General features: G+C 34.9%; 2 protein-coding genes across 6 annotated transcripts; both read left to right on the top strand.

Moving 5' to 3' along the window:
• Positions 1–6,477: 6,477 nt before the first annotated feature.
• Positions 6,478–8,489, top strand: LOC125826751 (uncharacterized). The gene has a single exon (XM_049506090.1). It carries the CDS (start codon positions 6,478–6,480, stop codon positions 8,485–8,487), a length of 2,010 nt encoding a protein of 669 aa, XP_049362047.1. The 3' UTR covers positions 8,488–8,489.
• Positions 8,490–13,072: 4,583 nt separating this feature from the next.
• LOC125827154 (uncharacterized) lies at positions 13,073–22,058 on the top strand. Of its 5 annotated transcripts, none has more exons than XM_049506511.1 (9): positions 13,073–13,300; positions 14,034–16,757; positions 16,879–16,982; positions 17,253–17,322; positions 18,310–19,104; positions 19,956–20,158; positions 20,889–21,012; positions 21,215–21,427; positions 21,609–22,058. In XM_049506511.1, exons 1-9 carry the CDS (start codon positions 13,157–13,159, stop codon positions 21,750–21,752), a joined length of 4,521 nt encoding a protein of 1,506 aa, XP_049362468.1. In that variant the 5' UTR covers positions 13,073–13,156; the 3' UTR covers positions 21,753–22,058. The 5 variants fall into 5 exon arrangements, 4 of the variants coding, with proteins under 4 accessions (XP_049362468.1, XP_049362470.1, XP_049362471.1 ...); XM_049506512.1 differs by lacking the exon at positions 13,073–13,300 and having other exon boundaries at positions 14,034–14,147; positions 14,225–16,757; XR_007442971.1 differs by lacking the exons at positions 21,215–21,427; positions 21,609–22,058 and having other exon boundaries at positions 19,948–20,158.
• Positions 22,059–22,413: the final 355 nt, after the last annotated feature.

The raw sequence follows: 22,413 nt of genomic DNA, 5'->3' as shown, positions 1-22,413 counted from the left end.
TTTATATTTTCTTATTTCATAAAACAAATTCTTTCTAAAATATTTACCATATATAATTCATGGTGAATGTCAATTACTACTTTATTGAATGTTTATTTTTTTCGGTTATTTTTAAGTACATTGTATTATTTGTTTAAAAATTTATATGTTTGCATTTTTAATTTTTGTGAAGGTTAATTGTAGTTATATCCAATTATAATTTATAGTAGAATTAACATAAATTTAATTTTTTTAAAAAGTCATATATAGAAAAATTAATTTATAAAAAAGCTAAATTTTATATCTAAAATTAATATTATAAAAATATTACATAAAAAATAATTAAATATACAAGAGATTTTTAATTAAAACATACAATTTATATAATGTTTAATTAAAAGTTTGTATAATGAAATAATATTAAAATATTCAAAAAGTGAATTGGTGTGATGAATAGTGTTATACCAAATTTGGTGTAACACTATTCACACACCAAATTTGGTGTAAAAATTGGTGTGGGTTGGAGCTCAAAACACCAAATTTTACACCAAATCCTTATTTGGAGTTTTGCAATTATCGCAGGGCCGTCACGTTTTTGGAGAAAAGAAGTGGTACATGATATATTAGCTTCATATATTATAATGCACAACATGATAATTGAGGATGATCGTGATCTTAATGCACCAATTCAAGATGTGTCGGAAGGTCCAACTTCAACTGTAGAAATGGCAATAAATGAAAATTATCGATTTCAACAATTTTTAGCTCGACATAAAAAATAAAGGACAAAGAAGCTCATTTTGAACTACGTTATGCATTAATAGAGCATTTATGGGAGTACCGTAGTGATCTTGAAAGTTGAATATTTATGTAGAATTTAAAATAATTTTTTCAATTATGTAATGTTTATTTGATTGTATTTCATTAATGATTTCACTTTTATTTGTATTATCCATTATTATGTATAATGTATAATATTTGCTAGCAATTTATATTATTTAAAAGATTATGGTATTAAAATAATTTTATATTAAACGACTATAAAAGAAAATAATATGAATATATATAGTGAATGTTTTAGAAAGAATTTGTTTTATGAAATAAGAAGTAATAATATAATAATGAAGAAAGAGAAAAATATTTATTTTTGGTATAAAATTTGGTGCAGTGAATTGAACTTGATTTACACTAAAATAGTGCGGATACAAAATTTGATGTTTGGACCGGAGATGACCTAAGAAACTGAATAATATAATGGGGGTTAAAATCGAACATTTTCCCATACTACATAAATATTTTTGACCATTTTCCCTTACTTGCAAACAAATATGCAAGTAACACGCGTCAGCCTTCAAGTGGAAGTTACAATAGTGCTCTGTGTGCACTATGGAAATCGATGGCGCTGTAGTACTACACTCTGCTCATTCTGACATTCAAACAAATCCCAATTTCATTTTTTCATCTCACAAATTCATGAAATCCCTCAATTCAATGTCATAGCCGACCGTTGTACATTGTCATTTTAACTTAACAATCGCCATGGAAACTGATCAACGAGGATTACTTACAGAGGAAGAAGAAGAAACCAAGATAAGCTCAATTGGAATCCGAAGGCGAAAGAACGGGAGATATGCTGCTGTGATTACAGATCGAATTAGGCATAAGAGAGTCTGGTTGGGCACTTTTGATACTGTTGAAGAGGCTTCACAAGCTTATTTCGCTAAGAAAACTGAGTTTGAGAAATTAAACCTGGGAAATAAGGAGGATAGATTGAAGAAAAAATGCGATCCTCACAAAACAACACAGTTCGTTGGGGTTCGGAAGAGAAAGGATTCAGGTAAATATATTTCTGAGATTAGAAATCCCATCAGTAAGAAAAGAATTTGGTTGGGGACTTTTAACACTGCTGAAGAGGCTTCACGGGCTTATCAATCTAAGAATCTCCAGTTTCAGAAACTCGTCGATTCAAAGCGGCAATGTAGTAGTAATAAACAAACTCACTCTACACTGAAATCAGCTGGTGGATCAGAAATTGATGTTACAATGTCAAATTTATCTAATGGCAGAACTGAGCAAAGGATTGATTCTCACGAAATAGGCACCGATGAAGAAGGTTTCCGTATATATCACTCTGAGAAAAAACAGGCATCCAAAGTCTTTAACTCGGGTTTAATTGCTAATGTTTATGGCGAAGAATCATCTGATGAGTGTAATACTACTACGCATTGTGATCCTAAAGTCAAGAGAAGCTTAGTTGGAATCCGAAGGCGAAAGAGTGGGAGGTATGCTGCTAGGATTACAGACCCAATTAGGCATAAGAGAGTCTGGTTGGGCACTTTTGATACTGTTGAAGAGGCTTCACAAGCTTATTTCGCTAAGAAAACTGAGTTTGAGAAATTAAACCTGGGAAATAAGGAGGATAGATTGAAGAAAAATTGTGATCCTCACAAAACAACACAGTACGTTGGGGTTCGGAAGAGAAAGGATTCAGGTAAATATATTTCTGAGATTAGAAATCCCATCAGTAAGAAAAGAATTTGGTTGGGGACTTTTAACACTGCTGAAGAGGCTTCACGGGCTTATCAATCTAAGAATCTCCAGTTTCAGAAACTCGTCGATTCAAAGCGGCAATGTAGTAGTAATAAACAAACTCATTCTACACTGAAATCAGCTGGTGGATCAGAAATTGATGTTACAATGTCAAATTTATCTAATGGCAGAACTGAGCAAAGGATTGATTCTCACGAAATAGGCACCGATGAAGAAGGTTTCCGTATTTATCACTCTGAGAAAAAACAGGCATCCAAAGTCTTTAACTCGGGTTTAATGGCTAATGTTTATGGCGAAGAATCATCTGATACTACTACGCATTGTGATCCTAAAGTCAAGAGAAGCTTAGTTGGAATCCGAAGGCGAAAGAGTGGGAGGTATGCTGCTAGGATTACAGACCCAATTAGGCATAAGAGAGTATGGTTGGGCACTTTTGACACTGTTGAAAAGGCTTCACGAGCTTATTTCTCCAAAAAGTCTGAGTTTGAGAAATTAAGCCAGCAGGGAGAGAAGAAGAATAGTGATCAAATTCAACAGCCTGTCGCGGCATCCTTGTCTATGGCTAATGATCAAACGTTAGATACTCCTAATCTGGGTAGTAGAAGAAAGAAACGAAACGATTCTCACAAAACAACACGTTTCTTTAGGGTTCACAAGAGAAAGGATTCAGGTAAATATACATCTGAGATTAGAAATCCCATCAGTAAGAAAAGAATTTGGTTGGGGACTTTTGGAACTGCTGAAGAGGCTTCAAGGGCTTATCAATCCAAGAATCTCGAGTTTCAGAAACTAGTCGAGGAGAAGCAGCAGCAATGGGTGGGGCAAGAGGACGACGAAGAATTGTGGATGGGGCAATGGGTGCAACTTCCAGGTGATGATCGGGCAATCATGTTTTCCCTGAAACTCGGCTTACCAATCATCGATAACTTTGGATATCTTTTAGGTGAATTTAGCAGTTTGGATGATCTTAGTATTTGTTAAACTAAAACGATTTCTCTAGCTTGGTGTAATTGCAACAACTTTTTTGACAGTTTCAAGTTTTAGGATTCAGTAGACAGTAGATAGTAGTTAATGTCTATGTAATATCTCATACAATATTCAGTCATGGCTGTGAAATGAGAAGACTTTTCCTAACATAATTTCAATTTTTTACGACCTCCTATGGATAGCTGAAAAGATAGGGAAGCTACATATAAGTTGTAGTTGTAGGATATCGTGAATTTAGTGTTACACAATCGTACTTTACGGGAATCCTATTATCATGAGTCAGGTTGTGTCCAAGAATGAATGTATTCCTAATGAAGAATCTTGCTTTTATTTTTTTCGATGAAGCATTTCTATTTCTATTATTCCTTATTGTGGTGAGGTGACAGAATTCCCCCCTTTGGATGTTTTTCTACACTTCATTTCATATTTTTAAAAAAGAAAAAAAAAAAACTATGTATAATCAAAGGTAATACACACATTGGAGTTTCTTTTATTAGTTTGACTTATTTTCAGTTTAATTTTTACACATGATATCATCTTTTTCACCTCATTAGAAAGTAAAAAGGTTATTTTGTACTAATGTTGTTTTTTTTACGGTTTAATCTTCTGTGCAAGTCACCTTCTTTTAGTCTTTATCAGACAACATAACATTTTCATTCAAATTTTTAGAAATTACAAATATCACAAGACTCAAGTAAATAGTTGCTCATATATTATTCAATCTCATAGATAAAAATATTGAATTGTCGTCTCACATTTACAAATTACTTACGAAATTTTAGATAATGGTTTAATATTTTATCACAAAAATTTTAGTTTGCTTATTAATTGATCTTTAAACCATGCTCCAAAAGGTTCGTAAGATGCAACATAAATTAAATGAAAACCATTTATGAAACAGCTACTCTATGAATACATCCCATTGACTATGAGGAGTAGATGATTTAATAGGCGTTTGAACATAATAAATATGATGTTTGAGGGGAAAAATTGAAAGATATTTAAAAAGTTATAACTTGAAATAAATAGAAGTTTTGTGAGCGAAAAAAATATTTACTTGAAAAACTACAAAATCGTTCCTTCAAACATGAAACTCATTTTTTTTTTCACTAAGTGCAATCTATAACCAAACATTTCATATATTTTTTTCAATAAGTGCAATCTATAACCAAACATTTCATTATTTATTTTTTTAAGAAGAAAGAGGAAAAAATTGTATGTCCAACCATGCCCTTGGCATCACGAAGGCACATTAAAGACAAGTTATTATTCTACAATCTCATTTGCACTAAACCAAATAATGAGACAACAATATCGAAAGTAGAACCCTTTTTGACTAAAATAAGAGAGTATAGTAACAATCAACATGCAACAATTAAACAAAAATAAAAAAACATGTGTCCAAGTGTTTAATATTACTTTATATTACTTGGCACTATTGTTTAATATATTTTTTTACTAAACTATTTTTATTTATAATATTTTAAAACTCTAAATTTAACATAATTATTTTATGTAGTTATTCTAACATTAAGAATAATATAACAAAAAACAATTAAACTTTCTTGAATTACTGTAACATTAAGTAAAATGAAATATCTATTTTTACGGGGCCAAATAAAACAGAAGAGGGAGTACTACTACTGTAGAAAGAACTCAGTGGCAAAACACTCATAAATGCTCAATCAATAATTTCCAAAAAAATAAAAACCATTTCCATCTTTCATCTCATCAAGAAATTTATCAACTCACTGTACATTGTAGTTTTTTTGTTTTTTTTTTTACATAATCTCCATGGAAACTGATCAAAGAGGACTACTAGCAGATGAAAAAGAAGAAGAAGAAAGCAGCAGCAAGAAACAGAAGGTAACACAAATTGAGCAGCCAGAGATTTTTGTTGATAAGGTAAAGTCCACTATTCCTTTACCACACACAAATCACAAAGCACAAAGTACTGCTGATAGAAGCAAACAAGAAACTGATGGTAAAATGCCCTTATTTGTAAATGAATGGCAAATGGGGGAAAAAGGGGCATTCTTGGGTACTGAGGAGTTCAAAGGCTTTAGCTCTAATATGCACAAATTCCAAGAAATAGAACCCTTTATTTGCATGGAATCTTGTTCTAAAGAAACACCATGTTTGATGTGTAATGTTCATGGTGGCATAGAATCATCTAACAAAGCCAAGATAAGTTTAATTGGAGTGAGAAGGCAAAAGAATGGGAGGTATGGTGCTGTGATTACAGATCAAATTAGGCATAAGCAAGTATGGTTAGGCACTTTTGACACTGTTGAAGAGGCTTCACAAGCTTATTTCTCCAAGAAGTCTGAGTTTGAAAAATTCAGACAGCAGGGTGATAAGGATAATAAACCAAAGGAGAATCTTGATCAAATTCAGCAGACATCCTTGTCTGTGGGAAATGACCAAACCTTGGATACTGCTAGTGTGAGTAGGACCAATCCTCACGAAACAACACATGTCGTTGAGGTTCACAAGAAGAACTGGTCAGGGAAAGAACCCGAATCCGCTAAAGAAACCACATGTCTAATGGCTAATGTACATGGCATAGAATCATATGATGAGTGTAATACTACAACAAGTTGCAATCCTAAAGCCAAGAGAAGCTTACTTGGTGTGCGAAAGCAAAAGACTGGGAGGTATGGTGCTGTTATTACAGACCAAATTAGGCATAAGCAAGTATGGTTAGGAACTTTTGACACTGTTGAAGAGGCTTCGCAAGCTTATTTCTCCAAGAAGTCTGAGTTTGAGAAACTAAAACAACAGGGTAATAAGGACACGGAGAATTGTGATCAAATTCAGCAGCCTGAATCACCTGTTGTGTTGTCATCCTCGTCTGTGGCTAATGATCAAACCTTAGATACTGCTAGTGTGGGTTGTAGAAATAGAAGAATCGATTCTCACGAAACAGCACCACATATTGTTGAGGTTCACAAGAACAAGATGTCAGGAGAAGTACCCGAATCTTCTAAAGAAACCCAATGTCTAATGGCTAGTGTTGTCCACAACACAGAATCATCTGATGAATGTAATACTAGTACAAGCAATCTTAAAGCCAAGATAAGCTTACTTGGTGTGCGAAGGCAAAAGAATGGGAGGTATGGTGCTGTGATTACAGACACCACTAAGCATAAGCAAGTATGGCTGGGCACTTTTGACACTGTTGAAGAGGCTTCACAAGCTTATTTCTCCAAGAAGTCTGAGCTTGAGAATGAGAAATTAAGCCAGCAGCGGAATAAGGAGAATAGACCAAAGAAGAATTGTGATCAAATTCAGCAGCCTGAATCACCTGTTATACAAGCATCCTTGTCTGTGGCTGATATTCGAACCTTAAATACTGCTAGTGTGGGTATGAGAAATGAAAGAACTGATTTTCATGGAACAGCACTTATTGTTGGGGTTCACAAGAGCAAGACGTCAGAGAAAGAACCTGAATTTTCGAAAGAAACCTCATGTCTAATGGCTAGTGTCCATGGCACAGAATCATCTGATCAATGTAATACTAGTAGTACAAGCAATCCTAAAGCCAAGATAAGCTTAATTGGAGTGCGAAGGCAAAAGAATGGGAGGTATGGTGCTGTGATTACAGACAAAACTAGGCAAAAGAAAGTATGGTTGGGCACTTTTGACACTATTGATGAAGCTTCACAAGCTTATTTCTCCAAGAAGTCGGAGCTTGAGAATGAGAAATTAAATCAGCAGGGTAATAAGGAGACTCGTGATCAAATTCAGCAGCCTGAATCACTTGTGGCATCCTTGTCTATGGATAATGACCAAACCTTGAATGCTGCTAGTGGTGGTAGAAGAAATAAAAGAATCGATTCCCACAAAGCAACAACAGATATTGTTGGGGTTCACAAGAACAAGACGTCAGGAGAAAAACTCGAGTCTTCTAGAGAAACCGCAAGTCTAATGGATAATATACATGGCACAGAATCATGTGATGAGTGTAATACTACTACAAGTTGCGATCCTAAAGCCAAGATAAGCTTAATTGGAATTCGAAGGCAAAAGAAAGGGAGGTATGGTGCTGTGATTACCGACCGAATTAAGCATAAGAGAGTATGGTTGGGAACTTTTGACACCGTTGAAGAGGCTTCACAAGCTTATTTGTCCAAGAAGTCCGAGCTTAAGAGATTAGGTCAGCAGGGTGATAAGGAGAATAAACCGAAGGACTGTGCTCAAGTTCAGCAGCCTGAATCACCTGTTGTGCAATCCTTATCTGTGGCTAATCATGATCAAACCTTAAATACTGCTAGAATGAGAAGAAGAAATGAAAGAATTGATTCTCACAAAACAACAACACGTTTCTTTAGGGTTCACAAGAGAAAGGATTCAGGTAAATATACATCTGAGATTAGAAACCCCATCAGTAAGAAAAGAATTTGGTTGGGGACTTTTGGCACTGCTGAAGAGGCTTCCCAGGCTTATCAATCCAAGAAGCTCGAGTTTGAGAGACTAGTCCATGCCAAGCAGCAATGTGGTAATGAACAAACTCATTCTACACAAGATGAGAAATTAGTCAATGTCGAGTCAGGACATGAAAATGAAAATCGTGAACTCGAATCAGCTGGTGGATCAGAAATTAATGTTCCAATCTCAAATTCATCAAATGGTGGAATTGAAGAAAGGATTGATTCTCACGAAATAGGCACTGCTGAAGAAGCTTTGCATGCTTATCAGTCTAAGAAATTCGATCTTCAGAACTCAAAGGAGGTTGAGCTGCAAAGCGATATGCCAACTGATTCTAATGCAGGGGAGAAGCAAGAAGGTCAAGAGGATGATGAAGATTTAGAGATGGGGGAATGGGTGCAACTTCCAGGTAATAGGGCAGTCAAATTTTCACTGAAATTGGGCTTACCAATCATCGATAACTATGGATCTCTTTTAGGTGAATTCAGTACTTTGGATGATCTCAGTATCTGTAAGACTGACCATGACAATGAAACATAGCTGTGCTTTTCCTAGCTTTTAGTTTGAAAGTTTGTAAATTGCAAGACTTTCGGGTAGTTAGAAGTTTTAGGACCCTGTAAGATAGTAATATGTAAGCTTCTTTCAAATTGTTGGTCTTCGTCGATATGATAATGCATTTTAGTAAATGGCATGCTATCCTTCACTATATTTGTTTCAGCTGTGTTTTATAAGAGTTCTTTTCAGTTGTTTTTTGTGTAAATTTCTTTACTATGAAAATTGGAGGTAGAGTAGTTCATCATGTCTACTTCCTTTCGACTTGCTCCTAGTTGTTCCGCCATTTTCCTCAGACTATGTTTCTCTGTTTTGGAAAACCCCGGCTGAATACTATCTTACAACCCGCCAAGACTCCCTTTCGAACTGTTTTGAGCACCTGTCATTTTGTCACACAGTTATACTCCAAACCTGAAATAATTAACATTCAAAAGTTCACATATTCCACCTAGTGGAATGAAAAAATTATCCTCAAGAGGTTATGCAATGTGACTTCAAACCAAAAGCATTCTTGCATCAGATGTGTAACAGCAACAAATTTGCCAATTGCAATAAGGTCTTCATGCAAATGAGATTACTGGAATAGATAGATTAATACAAGGCAAGAGAATTAGCAAAAGTCATACATAAGACAGAAAATTATTAATACATACCATATATATTAATTCTACTTATACTTTCAAATAATTATGTATCTTATGACTTATTAAGAGTTTTTTTATCATATATTGAGGAAGATACATATGTTTTCGCTATTAGATACATTAAAATAGGAGTAAATGATCGAGATAAAGAGGGAGACAAACGAGATAGTCATGTATCCTAGATACATACGAATCACATTAGATACACGAGATTTGTTATGTAGCGTAGATGTATGCGAATCCATTTGGATACAATGTATATAGAACAAATTACACATAGTTTTGACTCCATATATCTCGAGATACATGTGTCTGAATGCACCAAGCTATAGACTCCGTATGTCTCAATTTTTATGACACTTTTCGTTTTTCGAAAGTCAAATAGTTTAAGTTTGATCAGAAATTTACGCACGGAATCTTCAATTTTTTTGAAACAAAATTTATATATTTGTAAACTATGTAAAAAGTACTATAAGTCACAAAAATTGATAATTCAAAATATTTAAAAGATCTATGAACAACTTACTGTCAAAGATAAATTTGTTTGAATCTCGAAATCTGAAAAGTGCCCATAAAATGAGACGGAGGGAGTATAATAGTTGTAATATTATAAACTAACGTGTATCTAAGTAACTAGTCTTTTGGAACGTGCGTTGACGTTTATCCCCTATTATTTTCATAAAATTTGTACATGCCTAATTTTATATCTTCAAACCCACATTTCCAAAGACTGTTATTTTTATAAAATGTGTACATGCCTAATTTCAAGGCATAAATGTCATTCACCAAATGCGTTTTATGTCTTTCATTCTCTGCTCTTAGGGTTTTTCAAGGTTTCAACGACATGGCGTTTTTTTAAAAGATAAACTATTTATCTTTTCCTGCTATCATAAAAGTAATAAATGAAATATACAAATATATTTTAAAAATAGTGAACAAATAAAATTAAACGGAAGCGGTAATATAGTACTTTCAACAATAAATAATAAGACACGGAATTTTACTCATAATTCGCATTTACTGAATGCGTTTAAAGCCTTTCATTTCCAGCTCTTTCTATTTTGGTATCTACGAAAGTTTTTTAAGTTTTCAACGACATGACTTTTTTTAAAAGATAAATTATTTATCTTTTCTTGATATTATAAAGATAATAAATCAATATATTATCTTTTCTAATATCAAGAAAAGAAAAATATTTTATCTTTTAAAAAAATGTTATGTCGTTGAAAACTTGTAAAACCTTTCGTAGATACCAAAATAGAAAGAGCTGGAAATGAAAGGCATAAAAGGCATTCAGTGAATGCGATTTATGAGTATTACCCCTTCCGTTTAATTTATTTGCCCACTATTTTAAAAATATATTTGTATATTTCATTTCTTACTTTTATAATATCAGGAAAAGATAAATATTTTATCTATTAAAAAAAGGTCATGTCGTTGAAAACTTGAAAAACCCTAAGAGCAGAGAATGAAAGGCATAAAACGCATTTGACGATTGCGATTTATGAGTAAAATTATGTGTCTTCTTATTTATTGTTGAAATTTCTATATTTTGTCCACTACTTTTATAATATATTGATTTATTATATATATAATATCAAGAAAAGATAAATATTTTATATTTTCAAAAAAGGTCATGTCATTGAAAACTTGAAAAACTTTTCTTAGATATCAAAATAGAAAGAACTGAAAATGAAAGGCATAACACACATTCAGTGAATGCGATTTATTAGTAAAATTTCGTGGCTTCTTATTTATTGTTGAAATTACTATATTACCCCTTCTGTTTAATTTTATTTTTCCACTATTTTTAAAATATATTTATATATTTCATTTACTTTTATATTATCAGGAAAAAATAAATATTTTTATCTTTTAAAAAACGTCATGTTGTTGAAAACATGAAAAACTCTAAGAGCAGAGAATGAAAGGTATAAAACACATTTGGCGAATGCGATTTATGAGTAAAAATTTGTGTCGTCTTATTTATTGTTGAAATTACTATTACCCCTTCTGTTTAATTTTATTTGTCCACTATTTTCATAATATATTGATTTATTATCTTTATAATATCAAGAAAAGATAAAATATTTATCTTTAAAAAATTTATGTCATGTCGTTGAAAACTTGAAAAACTTTTTGTAGATACCAAAATAGAAAGAGCTAAAATGAAAGGCATAAAATGCATCAGTGAATGCAATTTATGAGTAAAATTTTGTGTCTTCTTATTTATTGTTGAAATTACAATATTACCCTTTCTGTTTAATTTTATTTGTCCACTATTTTTATAATATATTAATTTATTATCTTTATAATATCAAGAAAAGATAAATATTTTATATTTTCAAAAAACGTCATGTCGTTGAAAAAACTCTAAGGGCAGAGAATGAAAGGAATAAAGAGCATTTGGCGAATGCAATTTATGAGTAAAATTCTTTGTCTTCTTATTTATTGTTGAAATTACTATATTACCCCTTCCGTTTAATTTTATTTGTCCAATACTTTTATCATATATTGATTTATTATCTTTATAATATCAAGAAAAGATAAATATTTTATATTTTCAAAAAACGTCATGTCATTTAAAACTTGATAAACCTTTCTCAGATATCAAAATAGAAAGAGCTGAAAATGAAAGGCATAAAACGCATTCAGTGAATGCGATTTATGAGTAAAATTCCGTGTCTTCTTATTTATTGTTGAAGTTACTATATTACCCCTTCCATTTAATTTTATTTGTCCATAATTTTTAAAATATATTTATTTATTTCATTTACTACTTTTATATTATCCTAAATATTTTATCTTTTAAAAAAACGTCATGTCATTGAAAATTTGAAAAAACCCTAAGAGCAGAGAATAAAAGGCATAAAACGCATTTGGTGAATGCGATTTATGAGTAAAATTTCGTGTCTTCTTATTTATTGTTGAAATTACTACATTACCCTTCCGTTTAATTTAATTCGTCCACTATTTTTATAATATATTTATTTATTTCATTTATAATATCAAGAAAAGATAAATAATTTATCTTTTATAAAAACATCATGTCGTTGAAAATTTGAAAAACCGTTCTCAAATACTAAAATAGATAGAGCTGAAAATGAAAGGCAAAAAACGCATTCAGTAAATGCGATTTATGAGTAAAATTTTGTGTCTTCTTATTTATTGTTGAAATTACTATATTATCCCTTCAATTTTATTTGTCCACTATTTTTAAAATTTATTTATTTATTTATTACTTTTATAATATCAGAAAAAGATAAATCGAACCGAAATTGTCAAAACCGAACCAAATCGAATTTATTTTAGTTTAGTTCGAATTAATATTTTCACCAAATCAAAAATCGAAAAATCGAACCGAATCAACCAAACGCCCAGCACTACATGCTGGTTTACTACTAAATCATCAAAAGCTCAATTATACTAAATCATGATTATAGCTTCTAAACTCTTTGTGTATGGAGAAAATGAATAAATAAATTGGGTATATTTTATTAGGAAAATAAATCCTTGATTGATTACGTGTACATTGACATTTCAAAAGTTAATATTGCAATAAAGATCAGAAGATGAAGCAATTAAAAATTGACATTAAATAAACATAATTAAGTACTAAAGAAGTGATACAAAGTTCAAGAAATAGTAAATATACATTATTAAGTCTATGAGAATTCAAAATACATGTTTCACGAACTATAAGGAGAAGCCTAAACGTCCAAGTTATTCATATACTAATAACATACGATTAAATGTATATAGTCTCTTACTATTAACTGATTTATTAATTGTATGAATAATATTTACTACAATTTTTGGGTTTTCTTAGTGTTGTATAATATATAATATTATATATGTAATAGTTACTATCTAAATATAATTAAATAAATATTTTATAACATTTTAATTTAAAGTAACTGCAATATTGCAGACTTCACCTTCTACCCCAAAATAATCCCAATTTTTCTCAACTTCATTTGGAAATTATAGGCTTGATCCGTTCCGTATAGTCGATGAAGTGTAAATCCATAGCCTGTATATGGTCAGGTTCACCGCCGGTTCACAAAGTCACCGCCGTCGCCGCACTCAACAATCCTCCGACTCTCTACACCGGCGGTTCCGATGGCTCCATCATCTGGTGGAATATCTCCTCATCGGTAAATCACTTTCTCCTCCTTTAAATGGCTGAAATCTAGCAATGTTGAAATGGTTTCAGTTCAATTACGACGTCGTATATGTTGTTAGCTAATCGCGATCTCCTTGCGCTTTACTGACTATCACATGGCAGTATTTTGTGATTTTCTATACGCTACAATTGTTGTTAGTTATCACTTCGTCAGCTTTAGTTGTGTCATTTTGCTTCCGTAAGTTTAAAGAAGAGATCTTTAATTGATATTTTAGCATATTCTTTCTGAACAATGCAACTTTCATTATTTGATTTGAACTGTAGTGTTTGGGATGCAACTGAGTCCATTGACCAATTGAATTACTTGGTTCCGGAGTTTATTAATAGTCTTGAGCCAAAGCTATTGGGTTCGGTTAAACCCATAGCGTATACTGTATATCCAATACTTTTACTTATTTTATAACAAAATGAATTAGTCGGGGTCTGATTTAGCTCAAAAGTGAAAAGAGTATACTTCTATCTCAAGTTGGGTTTTGCAGTTTGTGTCCCTGAGATAAACCAGGATAACTTTTGATCTTACCCCATTTTTTTGGACATTGTAGGATATAGTATGTTTATTGGAGTAAATCATTGTAATAATTTGCATGAAATTGGATCTTTTTTCTTTTTCTGAACAAGGTATGGTAAAGTAACATTGGATCTTTTCTTAGTTGTGGTATTTGTTAAGGTTTAAGATAATGAGCTCTCCTTTTTTTCTGGCTCAGGAGATCACACCTGTTGCCATGCTTTGTGGTCATGTTGCTCCGATAGCGGATCTTGGGATATGTGTTCCTACTACAGTTTTGGGAGATGGGAAATTAGATGATTCAAATAATGTGGTATCAACTTCTAACTCATCTGACTGTGGTGCATTATTAAGTGCATGCACTGATGGTGTGTTGTGCATTTGGAGCAGAGCCAGTGGACAATGCAGACGTAGAAGGAAAATGCCTCCCTGGGTGGGGACGCCATACTTAATCCGACCATTTCCCGAAAATCGTAGATATGTATGTATAGCTTGTTGTTCCTTTGACCATGTTCATTTATCCGATCATCACTCGCCTAGCACTGCTGAGAAGGGTGAAACATTTGCAGATAGAGACTCACAAAATGCAAAACCGGTGAAGTGCACAGTTGCTATTGTTGATACGTATACACTTGCTATCGTCCAAACAGTTTTTCATGGGAGCTTATCAATTGGGCCTTTGAAATCTGTGGCTGTAATTTCGTCCTTTGGAGATGTGTTGACCGAGTCAGTGATGATGGTTGATTCTTTTGGTAAATCACAATGTATACCAATATTAAAGGAGTGTGATTCAAGCACAGAAAAAATGACCGCCAAGACTAACTTGTCTGATGCAGGCAAAATGGATTGGGTAAATGGGTCAAAAGACAGGGGACTTCTGGTGGCCTTTGCAAATCGTGGGCCAGTTTTAGCTTTTGTATATGGTACATGCTGCATATTTAGTCTATTAGAGGATGGAAGTTCCGTGGGAGAGATATATTTTTCAGATGATCTGCTCCCTATTGAAGGAAAGTCACATGCCATTGGTGGCATGTTTGTTGGAGATGATAACAATGTGCTTGATTCTGAAGATTCAGATGCCACATTCATTGAAAAATTTGTTGTATGGAATGGTAAAGGAGCGGCGATAGTATACAGGATATCTTACTCAAGTAATATCTTCAAATATGAACCTTTTGCTGCTATCCCGGTCATTTCTCAGGAGTCTAACATGAGCTTATCCATCTCTTTCATGCAAGTGAACAACTGTCTTTTCCGTGTTGAATCAAATTCTTTTCCTATCAATGAATTATTGATTTGGAAACCTCGTCTGACATGTTGGGTACTGCCTAAGCGGCATGACAAAAACGAGATAAATTGTCAAGAATGCAGATTTTCTGGTGAAAGTAGAATATTTGATGATTGGACTCATAACCAGAATGCCCCTGAAAATGAGATTCCTAGGCAGGTTGTTGAAATAGACAGAGCAAGTGGGAAGGACGAATTAACTTCGTCGCAAGATGCTGCTACTTGTTCCAAAGCTATTGATGAAAGGGTTTTAAATATCCACAAAAATGGAACTTATGAAAGAAAAGAGCTAGTGTCTTCTTCAATGGTTATTTCTGAAGAGTATGTGCCATTGGCTATTGTATATGGGTTCTATAATGGTGATATAAAAGTTGTTCGATTTGATATGTTCTTTCAAGGATTGGATTTTCATGGTCAAAATTCATATCCCGAGTCAAAAGCACATGCCACTCAACATTATCTCTTGGGGCATACAGGAGCTGTACTGTGTTTGGCTTCACAACGAGTGCTGATTAGATGCCAAGGAGGTAGCAACAGTTATGTCCTAATCTCTGGAAGTATGGACTGTACTATTCGTGTGTGGGATCTTGACTCCAGCAGTCCCATGGTTGTAATGCACCAACATGTTGCTCCAGTTCGTCAAATAGTTCTTCCACCATCTCAAACAGAACACCCGTGGAGTAATTGCTTCCTCTCTGTTGGGGAAGACTCATCTGTTGCCCTTTCTTCACTTGATTCCATGCGTGTAGAACGAATATTCCCTGGCCACCCATATTATCCTGCAAAAGTTGTGTGGGATAGTAGAAGAGGCTACATAGCATGTCTATGCCCAAACCAAACTGGAACAACTGATGCAGATGTTTTATACATTTGGGACGTAAAATCAGGTGCTCGTGAGCGGGTCCTTCGTGGATCTGCTGCTGTCTCAATGTTTGATCATTTCTGCACAGGAATTGACAGAGATCTCCCTGGTGGCTGTATGATAAGTGGAAATACTTCGGCTTCCTCATTGCTTTTTCCTGCTACTGATGAAACCAGGTCTCCACCACCTCAGTCACAAACTGTGGGAAAGGGAATCTCTTCATCAAATATATCTGTTAGTACAAGTGTTTCTGGAAGTACTACAGGATCTAATCGAGCTGCATTGCCTTCCTTGCAAAACAGAAAACAGCCTGTTAAAGGTTCTTGTCCTTTTCCAGGAGTTGCCGCTCTATCTTTTGATCTCACATCTTTGATGTCTCTTTGTCAAAGAGATGAGTACTATACAACAGAGAGTTCTGATGCGAACAAAAACCAAGTGAAAGAATTAAGGGTTGAGTCTCCCATTAAGAGGACTAATTTCAGGGATCAGGAAACTGGCATCCCTAGTTCCAGTGATCAGAGCATCAATGATAAATCTGGTGGTACCTCCATTGAAGCTGCAAGAGATTCTGAATGGATGTTCTTGCTTGAAAAATGCCTGCTTCAGTTCAGCTTGTCTATTTTGCACATGTGGAATGTGGACGCTGAACTTGATGAATTGCTAGTGACTGAAATGAAGCTAAAAAGACCACAGAATCTTCTCGTAGCTTCTGGTCTCTTGGGGGATCGGGGGTCGTTGACTCTGACATTTCCTGATGATACTTCAACTCTGGAGGTACTTTGAGTGTTTTGCTAGATTTTGATTGACACCAATTTCACTTCCCCCTTCCCCAAATGAAAGAAAAAAATACTTCTCCTCACTTCTTTGCCTCTAAGAAATTAAAATTGACATACAGCTTTGGAAATCATCATCAGAGTACTGTGCAATGAGATCTCTAACGATGGTGTCCCTTGCCCAACATATGATTAGCTTGTCACATTCCTTTCAGGCGGCCAGCAGGTATGAGATTGTTATGGCATTCTTTCTGGATGCTATATGTCATGACTTCAATCATGGAATGTAAAAGACACTCACATCTGCAGCTTTTCTTACTATTTCTTGTGACCAGTAAGGTTTGAGCAATATCTTTTAGAGAAACGTTGTGTCAACTCAACCCACTGTCTTTTTCTGCATTACATAGATGTAGTGTCATCTGGCATTTCATTGTAGAAGCCTCGTGCCACCGAACTCTTATAACACTACTGTCGTAGTGATATTTGTCTTTTCCAGTTCTTTGTCAGCATTTTACATGCGGAGCTTTGCTGAGAAAGTTTCTGATATAAAGCCTCCCCTGCTTCAGGTAACAAATCATCTGAATAGATCTTTCTTTCCTTTTTTGGGGGGTGAGGGTGGAGGGTTAAAATTCTTGCTGAACTCTGTTTTGGATGTGGATATAATCAGATTCTTTTTTACAATCAAAATATAGTAAAGATTCTTTTTTCCTTCTTAAGGACCATGTGAAGGAACATAAATAATTACCTTGATGTTACGGTCTTGTTTTTGCATAACTACTTTGCCGTTATCTAATCAGTAATCCAGATAGCTGATCCCCTTCCATGAGAAGCAAGAGAGACACCTTCAGACTCCTTTTTTAAAAATGCTTTCTTCTGGACTGCTCATTTCTATACTCGTTTTCATTTATCGTTCATTCTGTGAGCAACCCATCATCACAGTGTCAATGAAATCCATCTGAAGGCCTGCCTGAGTTAAGATTCAAGTTCCTTTAAATTTTTCCCCAGTAATAGAAGGCAAAAATATAGGAAAGCTTGTCTCCGATTTGGTTTTGTAATTGCAAGGTTCTTAATTCAAGTCTGAGGACTGATACAAAATATATTTCTGGTTGTAAGCAACTCCTCGTTCAGCAATGTAAGTACTCCTACATATGCTATGATACCATGCATCAGTAAATCAGTGTTGTGAGTAGGTTTTATGACTCAGATGTGATATTGCATACTAGTGCTAAACCCTCCAAAACTCTTGCAGTCAGCCCCCACCAAAAACGCAAAAGGAAAAAATAAAATAAAGGTTCCTTTCCTGGATTACATAACTGAGTGAGGTGATTGCTTTTGTCCCTTGGTGATTAGTCTGGGAACTTGTCAAGTACATGTTCACCAAAACTCGTGCCACCTTTTCTCTTATTTTCTTTGATAAGGTAAAGCTTACTGGCGGTGTTCTTGTTTCTACGTGTTGCAACAGTTGGATGCATTGGTTCTTTGGGATAGCTAGTGTCTAAAGAAACGATTTCGGCAAAACTATTTCTTAATGGTTTGAAATTTCTGTTTTGAAGCTTTTGGTGAGCTTTTGGCAAGATGAGGCTGAGCATGTTAAGATGGCAGCACGCTCCTTATTTCATTGTGCTGCTTCACGAGCCATTCCACCTCCACTACGCCGGGATAATCCAAGAGACAATGAGAATGGAGTATCACCACGAGGAAACTATGATTCAGTCCCAGCGGAAGCACCCACCAACTGCTTGAGGGATGACAAACAAATTGTCACTGAAGGGAACTCTGAGGATGAAGAATCTGAAATAAGATCATGGCTAGAATCATTTGAAATGCAAGATTGGATTTCTTGTGTTGGGGGCATGAGCCAAGATGCAATGACATCTCATATCATTGTTGCTGCTGCATTGGCTGTTTGGTATCCCAGCCTTGTGAAACCAAATCTTTTTGGCTTGGCTGTTAATCCATTGGTGAAGTTGGTTATGGCGATGAATGAGAAATACAGTTCCACTGCCGCAGAAATCCTGGCTGAAGGCATGGAAAGCACATGGAAGGCATGCATTGGTTCTGAAATACCCCGCCTGATTGGAGACATATTCTTCCAAATTGAGTGTGTCACTGGTGCATCCGCTAATACACCTACTAAGAATCCATCTACATCTGTTAGGATTCGTGATACTTTGGTTGGAGTTCTTCTCCCAAGTTTAGCAATGGCCGATGTATTGGGATTTCTGAATGTCATAGAACGCCAGATCTGGTCAACTGCCTCTGATTCGCCTGTTCATGTAGTAGCCCTCATGACTATAGTTAGGGTTGCACGTGGTTCTCCAAGAAACTTAGTTCAATATCTTGATAAGGTTTGTTAAGATACTACTTTATTTGCTAAATTGAGATAAAGTACTAACTTGGTGTTACTTGTTACTGCTGTACCATCTTATAGTGTGGTGTTTTCGCTGTGCTTTTATGTTATATATCTGCTTTTCTACTGCACCCCCTTGTGCCCAACTGATACACACAGGATTTCATAGTTAGCTTATGATACTTGATAAGCTCCAACAGTTGTTGGCTATTGGAGAAATACAATAATTGGTGTTTCTAGCTTTTAAAGTGGCTGTCAGAACCTGATGCCCCATAGCTAATAAGAAACTGAAAAAAGTTGACATTATCTTGCAGACTGTCTTGTTGACCACCATTCCCCAGCCTCCAACCTGAAACACTGACATTGGCACTAGCTCATGCTGAACACAAGGTAAAATGAGGAGGGGAAAATCTTAAAATTAGCGGAACACAGCATGAATTGGACCCATAATTACTTGTTTATTTGCTTTATGATTGCCAAAAGAGATTAGTAACTAGTAAAAGAATGACTGTTGTTTGCATCCTCAGTTGTTGCTTCACAATCACTATTTGTCTTGCAACCATCTTTGTTTCACGTTGTTGCCCCTTCTTAGTTTTCTACTTTTCAGCGACAATTGAGTAACTTGGTGCAGTTATAGTGTTGCTGATTGTGTTAACCAGGAGGAACAATCTTCCTCCGACACAAACTTTCTAGATTACAGGTCCATCTTTGAATTTGTAGAACCAAAACTGGAGAAGCTGAGAAGTTTCCTTTTTCTGTTGATAAGTGAATGTAATAACAAGACAAATGTGCTTCTAGCGATGAAGCATTCTCAAATTTAGCATGTCTAACACCTAGATAGATCTGCAGGTGGTTACTTTCATTTTACAGACAATAGATCCTGGTAACTTAGCCATGCGAAAAACTTGCTTGCAAAGTTCAATGGTGGCATTGAAGGAAATTGCACGCATATTCCCTATGGTGGCACTTAATGATCCAGTGACACGATTAGCTATTGGAGATGCGATTGGAGAGATTAACAGTGCAAGCATTCGGGTATATGATATGCAAAGGTTAGTGAACAGTACTACGTAGCCATATGAGGAGCTTCTTCCCTCTTTGTTCTAGTAATAGTTTAGTATCAAACATGCTGGAACACAAAACTTCATAAAGTACCAGTTTGTGGTATAAACTAAATAATTTATATTTCTTTTTTCCTTTCGAGTATTCCTTGGTTGTCAATATTAAGCATACTATTTAGTTTCATAGCTTTGTAAACCTTCCTTTTTTGAGAAAACAGCTCTAATCGATGTCCTTTTATAAATTTTGAGATAAGTAGCTCTACCTTTTTGATTAATCGATGTCCTTTTATAAATAATACTTTATGGCTATTTTCTTTTAAGAACTTCAACTTCAAGGGCTTGCTATGTTCAATCCCGATTCAAAGCTTTTCCTTGCTTTCTCTCTAACAAAGCATGTGAAGCATGGGTTAGGGCACGTCACTGTTTTGAACTCTGATGCAGTCAAAAAACCTGGTATTTAAATGGGGAAGGGTAAGGCATGGCGGGACCATTAGCCACCGAGTTTTGAACCGTGGTGCCACTGACCATTGGGGATTTCTCTGTTACAAAAAAAAAAGGTTTTAACATGAACTGGAGTAAAATGCCTTCCTTGTCCACTTCTAAGTGCTAGGATCCTTGTTTGGGGGACCTGATTTATATGATTGAGAGAACCTAGGTAATGTGAAACCTGTTATTCATCTAAATGCTTGTAATATTGATTCTGTTTTAAACTCCAATGCAGCATCACAAAAATAAAAGTCTTAGATGCAAGTGGACCTCCAGGATTTCCCAGTTTGCTTGGCGGAGCTTCAGGAATGACTGTGACTACTGTAATATCAGCTCTTAGCTTTTCACCGGATGGAGAGGTACCATGCAGGACGAACTGTTTCACATGATCTTCCTCTTTAAGTTCAGCAATGGAAAATTGCCAATGTTATTGTGCAGGTTTTATTGCATGCATGGGTTTGTTATCCACTTGATTGGGGACAAATGATGCTTTACCACCTTCTTCAAGAGATTGTGTGCACTGTCTATACAAAGTTTCATATAATGTTGTTTTACTTGTAGGGGCTAGTTGCTTTTTCTGAGACTGGGTTGATGATACGATGGTGGTCTTACTCCTTGGGATCTGTGTGGTGGGAGAAACTTAACAGGAACCTAGTTCCTGTTCAGTGCATGAAACTGATTTTTGTCCCACCTTGGGAGGGATTCTCGCCTAATGCTAGTAGGTCAAGCTTAATGGAAAGTGTATTCTCTAAAGATGGAGATGCTAATTCACAGGTATGCTACCCTGATGCAATTCTTTTAACCAGCCATTAATTCTTATATTCAATAGGCATTGTTATGCTTGTTACATGTAGATTCTTACGACTCCAATGATGACTCGTGCAATTAGTTAAATCTGAAAATATATTTGTTTACTCCATTATCCTGCCTTATTTCTTGATCATCTTTCATGCAGGAGAACACCAATGCATCGAATGAAATCGACAGATTTAAACAACTGCTTCATAATATTGATCTTTCTTATAGATTAGAATGGGTTGGTCAAAAAAAAATAAAGCTCACACAACATGGCCGTGATTTGGGCACTTTCCAGCTATGATACTAAAATTGCAACTCCTTTAAGTAGGTAAAGTTCCAACTCTTGTGTTTTCAGTGGTAGTTTTGGCTTTTGAATGGGAGAGGTAGTTTATCTTTACTGTGGTTATCATCAGTTGTTAACTTGAGCTGCGTATATGCCTAGTTCTCGAGTTGATATTTCACCAACATCTCTACAACAGTTTCAAACTTTTTGAACTGCATTTACGCAGAGTGGAAATTCTGTTCAATGCAGCCAGAACAGTCAGATATGTGCATGAACACAGTACATTTTGTCCATTTAGTGATGGTAATTCGATCCTCTAATGATATGCATACCAATTTTCATCAGAGACAATTCTTTTGCCACTTTCATCTTCTGTTTGGTTCTTGGGGGTGGTTGACAGCATAGCGACGGGGTGGTTCATGTCTTGTACAAGTAATTGGTTTTAAAGATGTGGAATTACTAGTACAGTTAGTACAAATGTAAATCAATAGCTCTGAAGTCAAATAGTTTTTGTATATTTCGATTGATTTGATCTTCATTGATGCTCGGTGAGCTCTCCTTCGAGCACATCTACGCGAAATAAAACGAGATATACAAATGTAGTGACCTAGTTCAATTATCTGAGTATTAATATTTTCTTAACATATGGTACATCAGCTCATTTGTGCCCTTTGTTTAT

Source organism: Solanum verrucosum, unplaced genomic scaffold (assembly GCF_900185275.1).
Source record: "Solanum verrucosum unplaced genomic scaffold, falcon-dt-bn FXZP01000060.1, whole genome shotgun sequence".
NCBI classification, from domain to species: domain Eukaryota; kingdom Viridiplantae; phylum Streptophyta; class Magnoliopsida; order Solanales; family Solanaceae; genus Solanum; species Solanum verrucosum.
The sequence above is the reverse complement of the archived record's forward strand: the minus strand, read 5'-3'. Positions and strand labels throughout refer to the sequence as shown.